At 37.2% G+C, this 23,182-nt stretch overlaps 2 protein-coding genes across 3 annotated transcripts in view; one reads left to right on the forward strand and one right to left on the reverse strand.

The window, feature by feature from the left end:
- IFT140 (intraflagellar transport 140) overlaps positions 1 to 23,182 on the reverse strand; it is a 179,590-nt gene that overhangs the window by 34,226 nt on the left and 122,182 nt on the right. The window lies entirely within an intron of this gene.
- Positions 1 to 23,182, forward strand: part of TMEM204 (transmembrane protein 204) — a 51,985-nt gene that overhangs the window by 8,651 nt on the left and 20,152 nt on the right. The window contains exon 2 of the mRNA XM_069108917.1: positions 133 to 766. Within this exon, the coding sequence (XP_068965018.1) occupies positions 487 to 766 (280 nt within the window). The 5' untranslated portion in view covers positions 133 to 486. The remainder of the gene's footprint in view (positions 1 to 132; positions 767 to 23,182) is intronic.

Genomic DNA, 23,182 nt, shown 5'->3' on the forward strand with positions numbered 1-23,182 from the left:
CGTGTATTATTGGAAAAGGGGTTTCCAATCTGTTCTTTTGCCTCTGAAGAGATCCTCTGTTTCCTCTATTTGCTGCACTGTGGAAGATCGAAACATTCAGCTAACACATATTTGATACTCTTTCCCCCCCAGGAAGAGCACAAGCTCAAGATTCTGGATCCATTGTGGGGGCACATTGGTCTTCAAGGGATGGGCCTTTCCGGACTGGCACTACTCAAAGTGCAGGCAGGAGGATAAGGCTGCATCACCAAGACGGAGCTACACCTTGGACTTCTTCTATGGAGTATTCCCATCTACCTCAGAATGTGTTAATTTGCCTGGTTGGAGTTGACTTGGAAGCTGACTTTGAGAATGAATGGTGATGTTCTCTAGCCACCCCTAACAATATCTGGTGGCTCTTTCATTTCCAGTTCTTTTTCAATGTGCCACAGTTGGCCGAGCCCTTGGATCTTCTGCAAATAGACTGACAGTAACTGACAGTCAGATATGACTGTCCAGAAACTGGTGGCCACGGCTGTATTAGTGGCCCTAGTCTCATTAATTCTCAATAACGCAGCCGCCTTTACTCCCAATTGGGTGTACCAGACCTTGGAGGATGGGCGCAAGCGAAGTGTGGGACTGTGGAAGATATGCTGGCTGGCAGATAAGGGAAAAGGAGGTGCAGGCAGTGGAACCCGAAATGGGCAAGGAGAAGATCGAGAGTGTGAAGCTTTGAGCTGGGGGTCAGATTCAGCAGGATTCCAGGAATCGCGAAGTACCGTCAAATGTAAGTCTTCTGTTTACTTTTCCAGTTTTTTTGCCTAATGGAATAGAACAGTATATGGGTAGGTGGCCCAAGTGAAATGCTCAGTTGTTGATGCAGCCTCTGGCCATTAGGTAGTGCAACTGAGTAAAGGTATCCACCATGGAATATGCCTGATGATCATCTGCACACAGCAAGGGGAAATACTTCACTCATTTGGAGGAAACTCACCCAAATATTAAAACCATTAGGAGAGATATCTACCCTTCCGGCCAACCCACCCTACACTTGTTTCATCTCCCAGATATTTTATGCAAGTGATAAGGTTTAAGAATAAAAAAGGAACAAAAGATATAAAGAATTTAGGGTTGTTGGGTTTTTTCTTTTACTGATCTGTAGTGTTAGTTTTGGTATTAAAGACATAAAATGGTCTAATGACAGAATCAGAAAAAAAGCTTTTTTTGTTAAAAAGACTAGAAACTGAACAAAAAAGTTTCACTATTTTAATGATACACAAATAAAAATATAGTATATTTCAAAAAATATTCAATTAATAATTTGTTCTCCCAGATATGCAGGATCTCTACAGAACATGTGAGACACAAAGTAGAGAGGTAGAAAAGACAGTCAGCAAGGACTGGGTTCTGGACAGAGCGGCAGAAGAGGATGAGGATTATGTGAATCACAGATTAGAGGCTCAGTCCTGCTCTGAAGTTAGGAGGACGGGACTCTTAGCTTTGTTCCTAAATAATTGACACTTGGCTATGGGCTATTAGGCAAATTACTTTTCTGTATATATTTTTTCCACTCTGAGAAATTGGGAAAATTAATTAGGATTTAAAAAAATGTAAAATCTTTTGAACATACTAAGAAGTGCTACATAAATCAAAATCTATTAGTTACTTTACTCACAATTTCAATTTTATTAAAGTCTCTCTCCCAAAGTTACCATTCTGTCACTCTTAAGATTTACAAATGCAGTGAGTATGATTCATTTGGAACAAAATTTGATTAAATATCTTTATCACAGGGATCATCTTTAAAACTCAAAATTTTAAAATGCTGAGTGCAATTTTTAAGTTTAAGATTTTCTTCATCTATTCAGTTTATAAATCTACTTTAAAAAGGAAATGTAAAGCTCATGCAGTGACTTTTATAACATGTTTTAGACCTTTTTCCAAAAAAAGTCCTTAAATAATTCTGTTCAGTTTTTCATTTTTTTGTTTAGCTTTATTTGGGTTGCACTGACATCCTAAGGGAGTTATAGATAGAAAATTCTTTTGAAAACAATAAAACTAGAGAGGAAATTATTTCTACAAATTAGACAATTATACTCACACTTTAAAGCCCCACAGTATGTAAGCAGGATATACTGCATGTTTTTTAGTATTATTTAATTTTCATGTGTCTTTTTTCCCCAAATAATACACAAACTCTGTATAAGCAGTAACCATGTATGAGGCTATGTATATAAGTGCTCAATAATTTTTGTTAAATGAATTAATTGCTAAATAAGGTTTTCAAGGAAAATTTCAATCTGGTTAACTTCAAATGAATGAAATTCTCAAATACAGACTGAATTTTAAAAATGCATCTAGTTAGCAGATTCTTTCTCCTAGAAAGTTTATGTTAGAAAGGGGGCTTTCAGGGGGCAGCTAGATGGCACAGTGAATAGAGCACTGACCCTGGAGTCAGGAGGACCTGAGTTCAAATCCAGCCTCAGACACTTAACCCAAAAACTAGCCGTGTGACCTTGGGCAAGTCACTTAACCCCAATTGCCCTCAAAAAAGCAAAAAAGGGGGGGGCTTTCATGCAAGTTGAGATTATTGTTGTTTGAACTAATTATAACAATACAGAAACTAGCATTCAAGAACATTACAGACTCTAATTGGTTTTAAGTTTTGGCAGAGTCATGTTTCTAGGGACTTAACAGTCTAGGAACAGTGATTGATTTGAACAGTATAGGAACAGTGATTGATTTGAATCTTATTTATCAGATGCAAAAATAACCACAAGCTACCTTCATTACATGTACAATAAACCCACATATAGAGTAATATTAAATTCATGATAATTCTGACATATAATTAATATCAATCTTAACACTAATCTCCCAATATAGATTAGTATGACTAGAATGGCTCATTAAATGTGTGGTTTGTAAACACACAGAAAGTGAATTGGTGATCACTTAGTGGCAACATAGGCTCATTAAGGGCCTGTCAGATCATAGGATCATAAAACTAGAGATGGAAGACACGTAAAAGACCATCTAGTTGAATCCCCCTCATGTTACTGATAAGGAACATGAGATCTAGAGAGATGAACGTCCAATCCAGGATTCAAACTCTCATTTTTTGCCTAAACGTTCAACACTCTACTGCACCTCACTGAAGAATTTCACCTCTTTTTTCTTTCAGAATAACTATGCCATTAGATCAAAGGCATTCTATGAACAGAAAACCTCTAGATTTCAGCAAGGCATTCCATGATGTTTCTCATCATATCCTTGTGGAAAAGAGTATAGTTAGGTGGATTAAAAATTGGCTGAATGACTAGATACTAAGAAACGTGATTATCACAGAATCATCAACTTGGAGAGAGGACTTAAGTTGTTTTTTTCTTGACTAAGGCATGGATATAATGCTTAGCAAATTTGCAAATGACTATAGGTAGGAAGGATAGCTAATATGCTATATGACAAATTAGGGATCCAAAAAAATCTCAATAGGTTGGAATGATGAACTGAATCATAAAGCATGACATTTTATAGTGTAAAAATACAAAATAGGGGATGTATGGGAAAAAAAGTACTTCATATTCTCTGGAAGTTATCAGTATGAGTTAATATGAGTGAATAATGTTTAATGATTATTTCACACTCTGCCCCCTCCAATATAACAACACCACACAAATAAAAAACAATGTTACATTAAGCTTAATTAATATAAGCATAATGTTTGGAACAAGGGAAATAATAGTTTTGTTCTACTCTGCCTCTCTGGAGCTGTGTTCCCTTCTGGGTACCACATTTTAAGAAGGATATTTAGGAGCTAGAAGTTCATAGGATAATAGAAACCTCAGAGGCTATTTAGCTCTGCTCCATCATTTTATAGATGAGACCTCTGAAGCCCAGGAGGGTTAAGTAATCTGTTGAAAGTCACACAGGCAGTACACGTTGCATTAGGCTAGTCAATGATATTCAAAGGAAAGCAACCAAGATAGTTAGGGGGAAACAAAACTGTATCATATAGGACATAATCATTATAATAGCTATATGGGCTATGTGAAAGACTTGTCTCTCCTGTTCTCCAGTTCTACATCATGAACTGCCTGCTGGACATTCCCACTTGACTATTCAGTTGGCATCTCAAATCAACAAATCGAAAAAGAATTCATTACTTCCCCCATAAAATCTATCCATCCCTTTTCCTAACTTCCCTTTTTCTTTTGAAGACACTGCCACCCTCCCAGTCCCCTGCTTCATAACTTTGGAATCATTTTCAAATATTCCCTCTCCCTTTCCCCAACCAATCATTGGCCAAGTCTTATCAATTCTACCTCTACAACATCTCTTGCATCTGTCCCCTTCTCTCCACTCAGACAGAAACCACCCTAATTCAGGTCCCAGCCACTCCTCACCTGAGTAAAGTTACTGTAATGTCCGTCTGAGGTCTCCTCACCTCAAATCTCCACACTCCACACAGCTGCCAGATTGATGTTTTCTAGCACAGTTCTGACTATCACTCCTCTGCTCAAAAAGCCTCAGCTATTGCCTTGAGAATAGAACACAAACTCCCATGTTTGCATTTAAAACCCTTCATAATCTAGCTCCAATTTGTTATTCCAGACTTATTTCCTATTGTCCCCCTACTCATTCTGCATCCTCATCAATCTGGCCTCACTGGTAAGGCCCATCCTGGTTATTCCATCTCTTGCTGCCATGCCTTTGCAAAGACTGCCTCCCATGCCTCTGATGTTCTGCTTCTTTGTCTCGGTCTTTGGAATCCTTAACACCTTATAAGTCTCAGCTTGTGCCAGCTCCTCTACAAGGTCCTTCCTTGAAGCCTCCAGTTTGTTAGCATTTCTGATCTACTTTCTTCTGGAAAGACTCTGCAGTGTTTTTCACATATTTGTGCTTACTTATCTGTGTACCTGTTATTTCCCCCCATAGAATGTAAGCTTATTGCCTGGCAAGGGATAGACACCTAAATGCTTGTTGAATTGAGCTGAAGAATGCTTATTGAATTGAGCAGAAGACTTATTCTGCATGGCTCCATTGGTCCTAAATGAGACCAATGTCGCATATCAATACAAAGAGAATTTGAAAAGAAGTAGAGCTGTTTGAAACTAAAAGAGTTTGCCTTGTGAGGTAGTAAGTTCCTATCACTAGCCTTTTTTTTTAGTAGAGGGTAGATGACCTCTAAAATCCTTTTTAATTTTATTATACTACTTCAACATTGCCCTATTTTGACATTTTCCAGATAGAGGGCAAGAACACAGGAGGCAGAGTTCTGCTGGGGGCACAGATAGAAACTACTAGAATGTAAAAAAGTGATATATTTTTAGCTATATTTGATCCTGACTACTATATGGCCAATCTTATAGCTAGAAATACAGTGCACAGGAATTTGAGCATATATAACCCAAATTAACAGATGGGAGAGAAGAAAAAAAAAGAGTATCAAAATATTGGATTTAATCCAGGAATCAAACCTAAAGAAAGGAAGCTGTGTGCCATAGTAGAAAGAATGTCAGATCTAGAGCCAAAAGAACCTTAGTTCAAAAATTCTGACTTTGCTACTTACCATGTGACTTTGAGCATATTGTTTAACCTTTCTGGGCCCTCAGTTTCCTCACCTGTAAAATGATGGTGCAGCACAGATGAGCTCTACAGACCCTTACAGCACTAAATCTATGACTCTAGAGGTTATGGAATAAGAAAAGCAAGAGGGAAGCTGAGCAAAGACTATACAAATTGGTCAGATTTTAGTTACATCTCCCAATTGGCTTACTTAGTGTAATTGTTCACTGGTTAGTTTTTATACTCTGGCTAAAATCAATTTAAGGGTGAAGTAGGTGGCATTAATTTGTGGGAAGAAGGCACAGTGGAATATGGTGTAGATTCATAAAGAAGTAAGACATTTGCTGATTTTGGCAGACAACCAAATTGAACTAAGAACTAAACTACAGCAGATCTGGGTTTGAGTCTTATCAGAGACCACAGGAAGTCATTTAACCTAAGTTAAACCTCAATTTCTGCATTTGTAAAATATGGATAATACTAGTTGTGAGGAAATTATTTTATAACCTAGAAAGTATTATATGTGATGAATGTGAAAAAGCAGAGTTACAAAGCTGATAAAATAGATTAATTACTTTATTAAAGGATTTACCGTATAATTCTTTTAATTTGAGATCTTTTCTGTTCCATATAAAATACTGTGTATACATAATGCTGTGTAACTATAATGGCCACATTCTGCCACACAGAAGAGTTGAGAAAATGCACCTCCCTCCCTTCACTCCAGAGGTAGGGCCTCTGGACATGGAATTCTGATAATAGTTTCAGACACAACTGTTATGCTGGCTAGTCTTGCTGAGTTACCTTTCCTGATCTTTTTTCTTTCAATCTTTATTACAAGGGATGACATGGGTAGAGGAAGGAGGGGGAAGATATATTTGGAAAGGAATGTAACATAAAAATTAAAGGCATCAATAAAAATAAGGTTAAAATGGTTTACATTTAGCTTTTCTAGAACATATCTATTTTTTTAGAGCCAATACATCAGCATTGGTCTACAAGATAAACCAGTTAGGAGCAGCTAGGTGGTGCAGTGAATGGAGCACTGGCCCTGGAGTCAGGAGGACCTGGGTTCAAATTTGACCTCAGACACTTGACACACTTACTAGCTCTGTGACCTTGGGCAGGTCACTTAACTCCAATTGCCCTGCCTTCCCCCCCCTCTAAAAAGGCAAAAAAAAAAAAAAAGATAAATGAGTTACTTACTGTCACTTTGCAAATAATACACAAACTATTTGCTTGTACCTGCATTATCTTTAGTGTAGCATTAAGATTCTCATAAGAAGATTAAAAGACTATTTTACCAGTACATTTCCAGTTTCACAAATATCACCTGGGACACGGTATCAGCTTGAGAACTACAGTTATAGTTTCTTTCATATCATTTAAAAGGCAGAACAAAAATTCAGAGTTATATTGACTACTCCCCCTCCACTAAAGCCCAGCTTGTGCTGATTTCCAACTCTCCCCAAACTTGTTTTAAATTGTTCCAGGGAGGCTTGGCTTCCATAACTGGTCTCGCTCTATCTATGGAACCTGATTTCCCCAACTCACACCTTCTATTCTAGTCAGAGCAGTCTCTTTATTTTCCCACACAGTAGGACATTTATTAATCACAGAGGTAAGTTACTTATTTTGTCTGTACTTTGCACAAGCTGCTCTCAGTATAAAAAGCTTTTTCCTTCCTCAAAACTTACCAAGTTCTGTATCTTCTGTAAGGTCCAGTTCACATAGATCCAAGCCCACCTCCTAGAGAATTCCTCAATGACCTTTGATCCTCAGCTATCCCAGCCTTCTTGGAATTTCCAGGGCTTCTGGTGTCTTGATTGCAAAAGTGCTAAGTCCAGCAGCTCCATAATGAAGATCTATAGCTCATTTGTGCTTTAGAATTTTTTTTTAACTAGGAAGGTACAGTCAGAATGCTGTTGTTTTATACTCATGTAAGCAATTTTCTAATGAAAGAATTTTAGAAACTTCCCCTCCAGACATCTCACCTCCTGAGACTACTACCAAAAAAAATTTTGGTGGTATTTTACTCTCTATCATATGAACTAGTGTTTGCCTCTATTTTCTCTTTGTGTTTTCTCCATTCTGCTTCTATCTTGCCCTCTGTCTTTTGCTTTCTTTCTAAATTCCTTCGTTGTCCTTTCTCATTTCCCCCCCGCTTTCCTTTTTCTCTGCCTGTGTCTTCTTCAGTCCACCAGAGGGACTCAGTGCTCCTCACAGGCATTATTTTTTCTTTTTTTCAGTTTACAAAGTACTATTTTTTTTTAAATTGTAATGAAATTTTATTTTTTTTCAATCAGTGAAAAATATATGATAAAAATAATGAAAAATGCCTTCTCTCCTTCCCCACTGAAAAAGAAAAAAAAAAGCCCTTTTCACAAGTGTCCTGGAACTTTGGGATAAAGAGCTGGTTGGCATCTATACTAAATGTTAGTCAAAGAAAATGAGAAAGGACAATGAAGGAATTTAGAAAGAAAACAAGAAATAAATCTGATAATCTGATTAGCTGAGTAATGTGAGTTGTTACTACTCTAAGCAACTAGCCTGAAAAACTCATATCCAAATTCAAGGAATTCAATTCAACATTTATTGATCATCTATCATGCACCAGACTTGTGTGAGGTGGTGAGTGTACATGGATGAAAGATTGTTCAGTTTCTTCTCTTAAGGAACTACTACTTTCTACTCTTAAGTCTACTAGGAGGGATAGAACATGTACCCAGATAAGTCTAAATGTGATGGGGCAAAGGAGAGAGCACACTTAGCAAAGTGTGCTAAGAAAATCCGAGAAGGGAAAGAACGCTTTAAGCTGGAGACATGCAAAAAGGATTCAAGGATGACGTCGTACCTGGGCTGTCCAGAAGAAAGAAAAGAATTTCAACAGGCCGAAATGAAGGTATCTCTTCTAGCATGGAGACAACAGAGAGCTGTTCAAACTAGTGCTCAGTTTGGCTACAGTACAGAAGACTTGCAGGGAAATAAGCTTGGAAAGGGAGGCTTCAAATAGGAAATAGAGGGAAACTGTAGATGCCAGCTTATGGAGTTGGCATTTCGTCCTGTAGGCAATAGGGACTATCTAATGTAAGGAGCTGGGCATAGTGCTGACCTACTGAAACAGGTACAAGATCTTGTTCTCAGAAGAAAGAATGGTTATTTGCTGTAATCTTATTTTAATCACAAATGATATGCTCTCAATGTCAGCCTAGTCATAGCTTTTTAAAGTTTTTTTTGTCATAATAAGACACCTTAGTATAGTTAAATGAATAATTTAAATAGCATAAAATGGAATCCAGTGCAAACAGCACATGAGAAAGGCTAACATACTAAAAAGGTATATTCCTATATAAAATAACAACAGTTAAGATTTCATTTCAATTGAACTGAACAAATATTCACTGAGGTCCTATGCTCTATGCACAGTAGGTAATCAATAAATTCACATCTGCATATATGCGATCTATACATATCTTTCGGTTATCTCTAGTGTGAGGGATACAAAAATGAGTAAGAACAGGTCCCTGCCCTTAAGAGGCTATAGGCTAGGAGAACTAATAAAACAAAGCTACAATTAGAATGCAATTCAAATGTAAGCAGTAGAGAATTCTGACTTCTGGGGGGAAAAGGGGAAGAGAGAGAAAAAGAGAGAGAGAGAGAAAGAGAGCGAGAGCATCTAGTAGGTGGAAAATCAATTCATGAAACATTTATTAAGCGTCTCCCTCATGCTTTGCTCAGAGTCTGAGCAGCTGAGCACTGAGGCTGAATTCAGCTGCTAATAGTTAATAACCCTAGGCCAAGAGATATCCCCTTGATTCCAGTAATCAGCAGAGTAACTGTATCTTAGAAACTGGCTTCTGGAGGCATGTGATAGTATGTTGAGAGTAGAGCATGTGGAGAATGGAACATGAAGAGGGAGTTAATGTGGTTTGGCTGACTGAGCTGATGCAGAGAATAGTGGTATGAGTGAAAAGGCAAGGTCATAGTGTGCCGCCAATGACTGGGGCTATGTTTCAGTTCAGATCTCTGACAGTTCGAGGTCATGTTTGAGCATGGATGCCCAGTAGTTTGGTATGTGTGCTGATGGGTAAATCCCAGTATGTATACTGAGAGGGTTGGGTTTGCTCCTACAAAGAACTTTGATTTTAGGAAGCTTATAAAGAGTAAGAATTGAAGTAGAATGAGGCAGCCTTTGGCGAGATAGAGTTGAGTGCGAGAGGTTCCCAGTGCCCTTTCCACAGAGCAATTCCACTTCTGGGGACAGTGATGAAAGAGTCCAGTCAGGTGTGTCAGGGTGCTGAGATCCCAGATGCCTCTGCACATGAGAATGTTCCAGGGTGGAGAGAGGGGTACACAAGCAAACCTAGAACATTAGAGTGTGAGTGGTCTGACAGACCGACCACATGGGGCTCATAATCCACTAAGTATAATACAAACATGTTAAGTGTCTAACTTGAGATAAGCAGTTGACAGATGAGATAAAGGGAGGGTGTTCCAAGCACTAGGGAAAAAAAATGAGCAAGTGTGTAAAGTGAAGAAAACCTTTATACTGATGGCAAGACATCTAGGTGAAAATGTCTGGCATATAGCTGGATACAGACAACTAGAATTAGAGATCGAGCACAGGGCTGGGGGACTCAACAATTCCTATTTCCTTTAAATGTTACATGGTTTAAGTCCTTGCATAAGACACATTTTTCAGAGTTTCACCAGATCCCCATACCTTTGATTAAGTAGCCTGATGTATAATGAAATATACTAGCCATTTGCTAATATTCACACCAAAACTCCAGTTTCCTATCTAAAAAAGTATATAGCACAGTCAGTTTGACTAAAAACTGACATTCTTAGTACAGTTCTCTGGACAGTGCCTTACATGTTTTAAAATGAACAAAATATATAACCTAAAACCAGAGGAACAATGTGCAGATTCTCCACCTTGAGGGGGGACTAAAAGGAAAAATAGGGCCTATTAATTAGAAGGCTATATTAAAATGTCCTGGGTCTCTCTACATAGTAAAACACGTCTGAAAAAGGTTTCAGACAAGTGGTCATTTTTTTTAAACAAATGCTACAAAGTTTCTTTGTGAAATAATTTTTTTTTTACTCTGAGTAAGAAAACTCTATCTACATTACATGATTCAGATTTCCAATGAATTTAAAAGAAACCCTTTAATTAAATTAATTGAAAGCTTGCTCATGATTCAAACCTTTCTCCCATCAGAAGAGTGACAAAGTAGGAAATGAATAAAGCTGAATCCATACACATGCCCCAGACATTCTTAGACAAAGAGATAATAAACATCTACATATAGACAGACTGGGCATTCTTTTACAGTGTGAGAGAGAATGCAGGAAGTCAGGACTTAGATTCCATGATGCAGGAAAAGGGCAAGAGGGGAGGTAGTTCAGAAAGTCAGCATAGAAGGGAGCTCAATGTGATACACATGAATGAGAATGCTGCCTGTAGGTTTTTGGTCACTTCCTATCCAGGATTGTCAGTAGTAAAGCAGAAGCAGACAAAAGTGCTGTTCATTGAGTATTCTCAAAGGGTGAAACCAGATCCACTACCAACAATATGTTATCTATTGAAGGGGCGGCCAGGTGGCTCAGCGAGTAAGAGCACCGGCTCCAGTGTCGGGATGACCTGGGGATCGAATCCAGGCTTCGACACTTAGCACTACACCCAGAAATAACTGGCCATGTAAACTTGAGCAAGTTACTTAACCCCAACTGCTCATAAAAAAAAATATGTTATCTATTGAATAGATTCTGCTATCACCTAAATGCCATCAATGACATAAAATGGCAAAGCTAAGTGTCTAGTGAGATCTGGAAGGAAATAATTCATTGGAAGATGAAGCCACAAAGAGAGTAAGAGTAAGAAGATCCATGACAACCCAAACAAGTTGTTTGGGTTTTTTTTTTAAACATGGAATCTAGGGGCAGCCAGGTGGCTCAGCGAGTAAGAGCACCGGCTCCAGTGTCGGGATGATCTGGGGATAAAATCTGGGCTCAGATAGCACCACACCCAGAAATAACTGGCCGTGTAACCTTGAGCAAGTTACTTAACCCTGATTGCTTTCAAAAAAAAAACAACCAAACATGGAATCTAAAAGATGACACATATCCAAGAGACAGTCATCTCTTCAATATGCACAAGATAGCAAACCTGATACAATGCTTAAAAAAACTATAGCTAGGGAGAATAAATTTATTTCAGAAGAGGGTTACTGGTGTGCTATGATGAAGTATGGGCAGAATGAATATGAATGACAAACCGCCTAGATGGATAGGTATATCCTTGCTTATATAAAACAGTATGCTAAAGTTAACTAATAAAAAGACCAACTCCAAACCTTCTCTTACAATGCTATTAATCTATACACTTTTTAGTGTATAAACAATTCAATTCAGCAAAATCTATTGAAGGCTTAATGCTATGCACAAAGCATCTTGCTCCATGCTGGGGAGAGACCAAAAACAAGTAAAATCTAGTCTCCGATTCTCATGGCACTTAAAATGCAGACAGGGAGTGAGGAGTACACATATAAACAGAATGTGAATCCAGTAAGAGAGTTTACTGCTACCATCATTTGATACAAAGTAACACAGAGGTTCAGAGGAGGATTTAAGGTCATAACCACCTGGGTCCAAGAAGGGCATCATGAAGAAAATAGCATTTGAGATACAACTTGAGTTAGAGCTTTTATGGTGAGGATTTTTCTCTGCATCTTCTCTTGGCCTCAGTCCTGTCCTGTCTCCAGTTTCCCCTAAGAGTCTTAAAGCCCTTTTCTATTTGGTTCAGGAATCTGACATGGTCCAGGAAGTCTTCCACTTGGTCTAAAAACTCTTTAGAGTTCATTTAGAGGAAGCTGGTGGGCAGTGCATAGAACACGGACCTGGAGTCAGAAAGATCCCAAGTTCTAATCTGGCCTCAGAAATTTATCAGCTTAATCTCTGTTTGCCTCAGTTTTCTTAGCTATATAATGGGGATAATACCACCTACCTGGAAGGGTTGTTGTGAGGATCAAGTGAAATAATAGTTGTAAAAAGCATTTAGTACAATGCTTGGCACATAGTAGCAGCTATGTAAATCCTTATTCTCCCTTTCCCTATTCTCCCTAGCATGGTATATGAACTCCTGGCACGCCACTGCTGCTAGTTCTATTCTGGTCCAGTCCATGCTAACAGGAGCCCCTTCTACTTGCTCAGAGTCAGTCCCTACCTCACTTGCCTTAATAAACTTCAGGTTTATTAAGTTATAGGTTAAAGATAAAGGTGGTTGAGACACTGGAATCATTCATCCTAAAGTTCACTTTATTTTTTATTTCTATTTTTAAAAATGATTAATCTCTTTTATGTTTATGTCATCTTCATTTTTAACTAGATCCTTCCCCTACCCAGCAAGTCATTTATCTCTTGTAACAAGAGGGGAAAAAAAACAAATCAGCAAATGTATTCCACACACCACTCAAGACTGATAACATATGTTATGTTCCACCACCCATAGTATCCCACTATTGAAAATAAGGCAATAGGGTGTATTTTCTTAACTCTTCTCTGGGGTCAAGTTTTTTCAATATAATTGCAAAGAATTTGGTTTCAATATTTTTGTGCTTTCCATTTACATTCTTGTGGTCACTGTATATATTGTTTCCCTGGTTTTGTTTCCTTCACTCTATATCAGTTCATACAATTAATTTTTCTCATGTTCCTGAATTCTTCGTATTCAGCATTTTTATAGTACAATAATATTCTATGATATTAATGTACCATTATTGGCTAAATCATTTCCCAATTGATGAGGATCTATGCTATTTCCATTTCTTTGTTGCAATAAAAAGCTGCTTTGAACATTTTGGTGTATATGAGACCTTTTTTTTCTTTGACCTTTTGGGGATATGCTTAGTAGATATTTTAGTTATCCCAAACTGCTTTCCAGTTGGACCAACTGCCAATTACCAGAGCAAAATTTAATATGATTGGTGGTGGTACCCTTACATTATCCAGACTAATCATGGGAAAAAGGAAGAACATGTCCCTTTGTTACTGAACTCAGGTTAAGGAGGCTCAGACTCTTTAGAATCTGAGGAGACAGAAATCCCTCCATATAATTTCTAGCCTTTGCAGTGCAGAGGAAGATAAAAGCTACCTTGTAGATGTATGATTCAGAAAGGAAGAGAAAGCAGCCAATTCTGTGTACTTTTAATTGTAATATATACACCATGATGACTGTACAACATGAAAATGTGGCAAACACATCATGTTGAGCAGGTCACTGTTGGGTCAGTCAATCCTTTGTAACTCCTGGGTACTTTCTCTAGTCCTATGATCTCTGGATTTTCTTTAGCAAAGTATAGAGAGCACCCAAAGGGTTGTGTTTTGTTTGCAACGGTCCAATAGGTTTGGGGGTGGCTAGGTGGCGCAGTGAATAGAGCACTGGCCCTGGAGTCAGGAGGACCTGGGTTCGGATCTGGCCTCAGACACAACACAAAAAAATAGCCGTGTGACCTTGGGCAAATCACTTAATCCCAATTGCCCCCCAAAAAGGAAAAAAAAATTTAGAACAATCCAATAGGTACTGGTTGTGAGTTTGGAATTCTCTGTAAATGATGGCTGTACTTAACAAAAAATGACCTCAATGAGAAGAAATTAATTTAAATTCATTTCCTGCAGCCTATGCATTCACAGGATCATAGATTTAGAGTTGGAAGGAATCACATTTGCCATCTCGGCCAACCCTACAGATGTATAATTGATCAAGACTTTGAAGGGAAGTGAGTCAGCCAGGGTCACACACAGCTCATCTGAAAGCAGGATTCAAACTCAGGTCCTCCTGACTCTATGTCTAGACTCTACCACTCTACCATATGGCCTCTCTTTAATTAACTTATGTTACAATCACAAGAAAGAGAAATGGGTAGGTCTGTAAATCATAAAGAAGCTGTGTGATACCATGAAAAGAGCCATGGATTGGAGGTAGAGGCCTTTCTGGTTTGGATTCCCAGCTCTGTCACTTCCTACCTCTATAAAGTTGGGCAATTCAAGTCAGCATGCACTTATTAAATACTTACTATGTGCAAGCTGCCTGTTAGGTGCTAATTAACCTCTGAGTTTTTGTTTTTGTTATATCTAAAATAAGAATGACAATGCTGTATCAGTTACCTCATGAGACTATAATAAGGAGAACATTTATGAACATTAGGCGCTTCCAGGATCTCCGTCTCTGGGGCACCTTCTCTGGCTCACGCCCATGCCTGGAATGCTCTGCCTCCCCACTTTCCTGGCCTCCTTCTGGTCACAGTCAAAGTCCCACCTTCTACATGAAGCCTTTCCTAGTCCCCCTTAATCTTAGTGCCTTCTCTCTGATTAGATTTCCAGTTTACCCTGCAAACATCTTGTTTGTGCAGAGCTGTTCCTATGCTTTCTCTTCCATTAGACTTTGGGCCCCTTGAGAACTGGGGCTGTCTTTTGTATTTTGTACCCACCATGCTAACCTAATACAGTGCTTGGCTCATAGTAGGTACTTAATAAATGCCTGTTGATTTGACTGTAATTTTGTGGGTACTTCCTCAACCAAGTTTTATGACACCGCCTCCAGAATTTGGTAGGTGGTTTTTGGAGAATTGTTATAGTCAAAAAAATTATAGTCATCATCTTCTTGTGATAAGCCTCTCTGAGCATAGCAAGTCTAGTCCTCAGACAGATATGCAGTCTAGCACTGAGCCCAAACTGTAAACTGTAAAGAACTATGTAAATGTGAACTACTACTAATTATCATCATCACTGTCCCAAAGACTTAAGTGTATTTATGTTACGGCATCAACAAGGCCCAAGTAAACAAGCAAAAAGCTTGGGGAGGCTGGGAGGGACACTGGGGTATTCTATCTCTTGCCTCAAGAGGCGTTACTGGCTATCCTACTATATGCCTAGCTTCATATGTCTTCATCTTCAACTCTTACAGTTCTTAGCTTCATTCAAGATCCAACTCAGATGGCACCTCCTGTGAGTCTCTCCTGAGCCTTCTGGCTGTTACTGTTCTTTCCATCCTCAAATTATATTTATATAGGTAATATAAATGCTGTCTTCCCCATTAGAATGTAAGCTCTATAAGGTCAGGAACACTTTCTCATTTTATCTCAGAATTCTTCAGCCCCTTTAACATAGTAGGGAAATTTGGCTGAAGCATAGATTGAACAAAGAAGAATGTCATGAACTAAATCTGGAAAGGTATATGCCAGAGTCAGCTATGAAGGACTTTTAATTCTATAAGCAACATGGAACCACTGAAACTTTTTGAGAAAGGGAGTGACATAGACCAAAGATTTATTTTTGTAGCCAAATGGAGAATGTATTATAGAGGAGATGGATGTGTTAACTGTTCTGATAAAAGTATACATTTTGTTAAATAAAAGGATGGTAAGTTGAAAAAATAAATGATTTTTCTTTTTCTCAGTTAAACAACCTGAATGTGTTTAGACAATGAGGCTATAAGTAAAGAAATAAATCAATAGATATTAAATACCAACTATGTGCTAAACAAATACACAAAAGTGTCCTAGTCTCTGCTTTTAAGGAGCTTACATTCTACTCACTTTGTGAGAGCATAGTTTAATTGTGAACCAAGTACTCAAGAAGAAAAACAACTTTTTTGAGTGCTACCTAAACCTACAAAATGACAGAAATGTCATTCCTGATTAAGAAGGTGAAGCCTTGTGGAATACACCCTAAAATGACATGAGTGTGGATTATTATTTATCCCATTGTTCTTTTTAATTAAGAAACTGTAGCTCTAGGGAAAACAGAAATTGAATATATGCCTTATATCCCATATCAGTATCCCTGCTGACTCTTTAGTTTCTTAGTTTGTGGTTCTACAATCTACAAAGCCACTCATAAAAAACTGAGTAAATCTTCTATTTGTGTGGATTTTTGTGAGGATTCTGAGATAACCCTTATTGGTCTGGTAGGTAAGGATGGTCTGATGTATTGTGTGTGTTTGAGAGAGACAGGTGAGAGAAAATGGAAATGGTGAGTAAAAGATAGTTGGAGCTCAGAACAGGATGACCAGAGCACCAACTGAGGGAAGCAGTTCTAAAATACAATGTGAGGAACAAGATAATCCTTCCTTCATAGTCTTTATGTGGCATAGCAAAAGAATGCCACGACAGGAAGCGGCACAAAGCTGGACCTGTGACTACGTGACTTTCACAAGGGCTCAATATAAAGCTTGTCCATCGTCAGCATAGGATTCACATGAACACATTTTCACCATGAAATATAGGGTGGAGTAAAGGACAATTTATATGTGGCTCAGTGGGAACTTAAAAAATGAGACTTTACGAGGCAGAAACGACAATTCAATGTTCAACTCTTATTTTCCTAAGAAACACTTAATTACATTCAATTTATTTATAGGGTTAAAGATTTACTGTACTGGCACAAGGGTTACTTGAATGGGTAAAAAACTTCACTTACATAGAGGTCACTGGCAAGTACCATTCAGCAAACTGCAGAGAACTCCAAAGTTTTTTTGTTTTTATTTTTCCAAAGGCCCCTCAGCAGTGAACAAAGGTGTTATATTTTGATTAGAAGAGAGTCTCTGAAATCTTTACTTAATCTTATTTTTGATATACTGTAATAAACTTGGTTATCTAATCTTCCAGCCCAAAGCAAATTAGACTCAGCAAATGAAAAGGAGGGCAGTGTTGCTAGAGCAAAAAATAAAAGCTGACAGTCTGAACGTGAAGAGATAGAAAAATATGATCTGAGAATTTAAAAAGCAAAACATTAAGGACCCATTTAGTGTAGTGGCAAACAGCTGTCCACATCTCAGTAATCTCTGAGAGCCTCATTGTAGTGTAGTTCTGTCCTAGAATAACAATCCTGAGTCATTAGGAAGAGATTCAGTTAGGCTGAGTATACTCTCTTTGAGAAAGTAAAAAAATACATAATACATTTTAGAAAGTTTACATCAATACGGTTAAATATGTGGAATTTTTGACAAATAAAAAGGTAAGCTTAAGTTATATGGAAAATGCACTTATGTGGAATATCTCTTTCCTTAAATTATGCCAAAGATGTTACCATATTTTGATGCACAGTCTCTCCATTATTAAACTTTTAATTATGTTGCAATTGGAGGCATTATTGGATGAACAAGTTTTAATAACCCACAGATGATAAAAGGACACTTACTGCAGCAGAAGCATTCATAAACGTGAAAAATATATTTATGTTGGAAAAGAGGTCAGGCCTAGAGATATAGAAGTGACAGCTAAAGGCTATGAGAGAATGTAGATAGAGAAAGTGGCAGAAGACAATAGAATGGAAGGACTTTTAGAATGTAGGAAAAGTAAGGGAAAGCAACGAAAGAGAAGGGTCCCTGGTACCCACAGCAGCGTATGAGGGTGCATTGGAAAAATTCCACCTTGACCCCCCAGGACCAACTACTGGTTATCCCTGGTGGCAGATGCAAGCTCAAGAGTAATGTGATCTGTAAGAGCCCTGTCTTCTCCCCTTTCATTTTGAGTAGAACAAAGTGAGACATACAGGTTGAGCAGGCATGGTTAGACTGTGATCTGTATCACAGATTACCATTACATTCCTCTTTTCCCCAAATTCACTCCTCTTCCAAAATTCCCTATTCCCATGGAAAACACCACCATCCTTCCAGTCACCCAGGTTCTTATAGCCTCAGTATCATCCTACCTCCTTATTTTCCCTTACTCCACCTATCCAGTCATATGCCAAATCTTGCTTCTACTGACACATCGCCCATATCTGGCCCCTTCTCTCTACTGGCATAGTCAACCAACTCAAGTTCAACACCTTATCACTTTTCTTCTGGACAATTTCAAAAGCCTCCTAATGGGTCTCTCTGCCTCAGGTGCTTCTCCTCTCCCATCTTCTATATAGTTGCCAAAGCAATTTTTCTAAAGCATAAATCATTCTCCCCAATAAAGTCCAGTGTTTGCCTATGGAGTCCTGGATCAATTATGATTTTATCTTTATCTCTTCTTTTTAGTTTCTATTTTTTGGTAAAAGTTTTATAATGTACATAATTATTAGTAAAGTAGTACCTGCACACAACCTACAAATAAGTAAATTATACATATACATATAAGTAAATATACAAAACACATACACATAAATATAGACACATGCTGTGTATGTTTAAAAATTTTTTACCCTTGGGGTACATGATGAAAAAAGTTTAGATACTGCTTTAATATCCCATACTTTAGGTGTTTTTCTCCGTAAATACATTATTTTGTACGCACTGAAACTCATCTGCTACAATCAAACCTAGAGAAACTTGAATGAACTGATGAAGCATTAAGTGAGCAGAACCAGGAGAATAATTTATACTTCAACAATACTGAAAAGGTAAACAGCTTTGAAGGGCTTAAGAATATTAACCAATGCAATGACCAGTCATGATCTCACAAGACTGATGAAGCATGCTTCCCATATCCTGGAAGAGAAGCGACAGACTGGAGGTGCTGAATGAGACAGACATATTCAGACACAGCCACTGTGTGGGGTGTTTTACTGGTTTATACTTATTTGTTACAAGGGAGGGCTTCTATTTATGGAGGAAGTTGTGGAAGAAAGAGGTACTGATAGTGATGCAAGAAAAGAAAAGAAGAACATTAATGAGACATATTAAAATATATAAAAGTTCGAGAGGGAACACAGACAAGCAGAGTAGTTCTATTGTCATGAAATTTGATATATGCTTAAAAAGCAAATTATACATAATAGAAGGATAGAAGTTCATAATTGTGTATAGAATTCTTTTTGTCATTCTTTGAATATTGAAATGTTCATGCTTGTTGATATTTGTTAAGCTCATAATAATAAAGACTTTAAATGAAAAAATGACATTCACAGATCCTTCTTTTAGCTACACTTATATTTAGACCCTCAATTCTAATAATATTGGTATAAAAACAAGACACCTTCAAATAATTCCTACCCTACCCTACCTGATGAGATCATTTCAATTTTTCAAACCCCTGGAATTCACAAATGGATGTCAGAAACTTAGCCAGATTTCTTTCTTCCTAACATTTCACTAAGGAACAGAGTTTTGATGCAGGCTAAGCAATACAAAAAGCATATACAATTTTGGAAAAGGCATTTGTAGGGATGGCTTTGGACACCCAGAGGTCAAAAAGTAAGGCAGAAAGGTTTCAGAATTCTTCCTTAACCTATTTCTGTACTATAAAACCACAATTCTTCTACCTTTCTGAGCATCTTCTCCTTAGACCATATCCAGGAATAAAAAATAAATTTTATTTAAAATTTGTTTAAAATAGTTTTTTAATTGCCATATATTCAGTACAAGGTTATCATTGAAGAAATATATTATTAAAAAAAAAGGTGGGTTGGTCATGCAGTGAAAATGAGAGAGAGGCTGGATGCAGTGGCACACACCTGTGGTCCCCTCCTACTGCGGAGGCTGAGGTTGGTGGATCCCTTGCACTGAGGAGCCCTGAAGTAGGGCTAAAGTCAATCAGGTGTCTTCTCTAAGTCTGGCACCAGTATTGTGAGCCCCTGAGAGAAGGGGAGGGGCACTGAAGGAGATACCAGGCTGCCTGAGGAGAGGAAAATTGGGCCAGGTCAAAAACAGCATGTTCTGCACTAATCAGAAGTGGGTTCAGCCCATGAGTGGCCATTGTATTTCTACACCTGGAGACCCAGTCTCAAAAAATAGAAAACAGAAAAGAAAAGAAAAATAACATATTCCATGATATGCCTATTTGTTCCATTCATGGTATTAAGAGATCTTAAAGCAGTTGTCTCTAAACTGGAGAATGTAAGATGGTTCTCCAAAGTGCATATATTAGAACTTCTACTTATATCTATTTTTACCTTGAAAAAAATTATTTTACCAATATTTAATACGCTAATTGTCACTGATACCTTCACTTAGCCTATAAGTCAAATGGTTGTGTGTTATGTATGATCTATGGGTTACCCTCAAGTATGAGTAGGCATGCTGCAACATAGAGATATTGACAGTGGAGCTCTTGTCGATTCTTTCACTTTCGCTATATTTTGAGGTACAGCACAGTTTATAAATATATGAGTATAAGTAGTTCTTTCTATTATATTATCTAGTTTTTAGTAATTTAAACTTCAAAGAATGGTCCAGTGACCTAGGGAGTCCAGCAAAGAAACTTCAGATTGAAGACAATACTAATATAAGCAGGGTTGAACAATAAGAAAATCATATAGCAGACATTGTTAGTACAAGCCCTTTATCAACCAAATTATAAAAAAACAACAAGAAGTCAGTCAAAAAAATTCAAAATTACCAAGTATATTATGAGAAACATGGATTAACATATATTGTTGTTAATGATTTTTGCCCTAGGTGGATATTATGCCTTATAGTGTAAAGTTATTTTGATTAGCAAGACATTGAAAAATTAAACTTTTGTTGCCTATAGAGATTCATATACATACTCTTTAAAAATCTGGAACAGAATCCTCTATCCTATTAAAAAATCTTCCAAATGAAGCATTTCAATGGGTTTTAAACCCATTTGTAAAAATAAAACATTAAATACTTTCCAAAGACTTTAGAAGAACAATTGATTAACATCTAAGAAAATGTTAATTTACTACCAGTATTTCAACAAAACCTTTGCATAGTTGGTAGATGGGATTAAAAAATGAGCTTCACGATTTCATAAGTACATCCAACAATGTACTTCTTTCATTTGGTTCTACATATCTTTGTGAGGTTCTGTTCTGTTTTGTTTTTGTCTTTTAGTTAACAGTCATTAACAAGTATCAAAATAAAGTAAACTTAGAATCAGACTTCTAAATTATTATATCAAAGTATTAAACTAAGATTTTCCAAAAATATTAACACTTATTTAATGAAATTTTTCTCGTTAAAATGTTAGCAATGATAGTATCTTAAGTGATAGCAAAATGTTTTTGTACTGTTAATAAAATTAAAAAAATTTAGAATACTATCTCATCTTCATATTATCCTTTAAATTTCTATTTTTGTCTATGTATTATAGTGAACATTAATACAGTAGCACATTTATAAACAAACATACATATATGGAGAGTGCAACCTTAAACATTTTTTGATAGAGGCAATTTTTTAAAAATTGGAAACCATGGATCTAAAGGAAGGCCCCCTGTAATGATGTGTAGGTGCCCTGTGGATGATTTATGGGAAAGTATGGACAAGGGTTACACAAGATGAGCAAATATGGATGGGGTACTATTTGTTCCACTGGAAGGACTACTACATATATGAGATCACAAATTCATCAAAATATATAAGTATATGGGAAAATATGATAGCTTAATCAGGTGTTGTCAATTTATCAACCAACATTTTCCCATTACATATAATGTGTTTTATTGGGTAGATAAGGCATTGGGACATACCAAGAATAATAAGACACAGTCCCTTATCTAAAAGACATTACACTTCAGTTGAAGAAATAGGAATAACATAAAGAGATAAATATAACTGTATGAAGCCATATGAGTCTCAAGTAAATTATCTAGGCAGTAGATGCTATGAGATTTCTAAAGAGAGAGATCATTGAGGGCTGACATTGTCAACAGAATCTTCGGTATATGGAATTTGAGTTGGGCTCTGAAGGTAAGGCAAGCTCTATATAAAGCAAAGGAGATGTGGGAAAAAAACATTATAGAAAGGAAAATTATATAAATAAAAGTGCTAATGAAAAGGTTTCAAGTTAACTTTCACAAACACAGTTTAAGGTGTTCTTTAAAAATGTGAAATGAGGAAGGGAAAAAAAGTAACAATAAGAAATTTTAAGGAGGATTACATCATCTTACTAAAATTTCTTTTAAAAAAAATTTTAACAAAAAGATTGGCAAAAAAAAAAAGTCATCAAGGAAAAAGAACCAAAAGGTCAGAAATGCATAGCTACTTATCTAGTCTTTTCCCGATTTTACTCATACCTTTTGGTAAATGATTCTGAAATTTAGTCTCCATCCTCAAATCTTAGGCCTTCAAAAGTATTTGAGAAAAATTTCTGAGGAAATCATCCCCAGACTTTGCCCAAGACAACAATCTAGACCACCATCCCTCCTTTGGAGAGTGATGTTCTTCGGGCAATTTTGGAAGCGAAACTTTTCAATTTCTTTGCCTTGATTCAGTATATGAAACCCAACTTCCCGAGGTTCAAAAAAGTTGGGAAATGTTATTTGAAATGTCCACGTGACAATATAACATCAAAGTTCTATATATCTTCCCCAGTGAAGCTAAATAATCTGCTTTAAGAGACACTTTGGGAACCGGAGTTCTAACATCTTTAGTGGCAAAGACCTAGGCCAAGAATTCATTTAACTTTTTTTTTCCCTCCTAATACCATGTTTCCCCGATAATAAGACACTGTCTTATTATTTTTTTGGACAGAAAAACACCAGAGGGCTTATTTTCAGGGGAGGGCTTATTTTAATGAACATTGACAGCAATTTTAATAAACAGGTAAATGTGAACAAAAAAATGTACCTTTATTCAATAAGCAAATCACTGGGGAAGAACAGGATGATGCGCTCACTGCTGCAGCTCTGATTGGATGCAGCTTGGAGCGCGGCGTGCGTTTCATGGGGGGGGGGG

Source organism: Petaurus breviceps, unplaced genomic scaffold (genome assembly GCF_028583685.1).
Source record: "Petaurus breviceps papuanus isolate PSGF00001 unplaced genomic scaffold, PetGlider_PUasm1.0 138, whole genome shotgun sequence".
Classification (NCBI taxonomy): domain Eukaryota; kingdom Metazoa; phylum Chordata; class Mammalia; order Diprotodontia; family Petauridae; genus Petaurus; species Petaurus breviceps.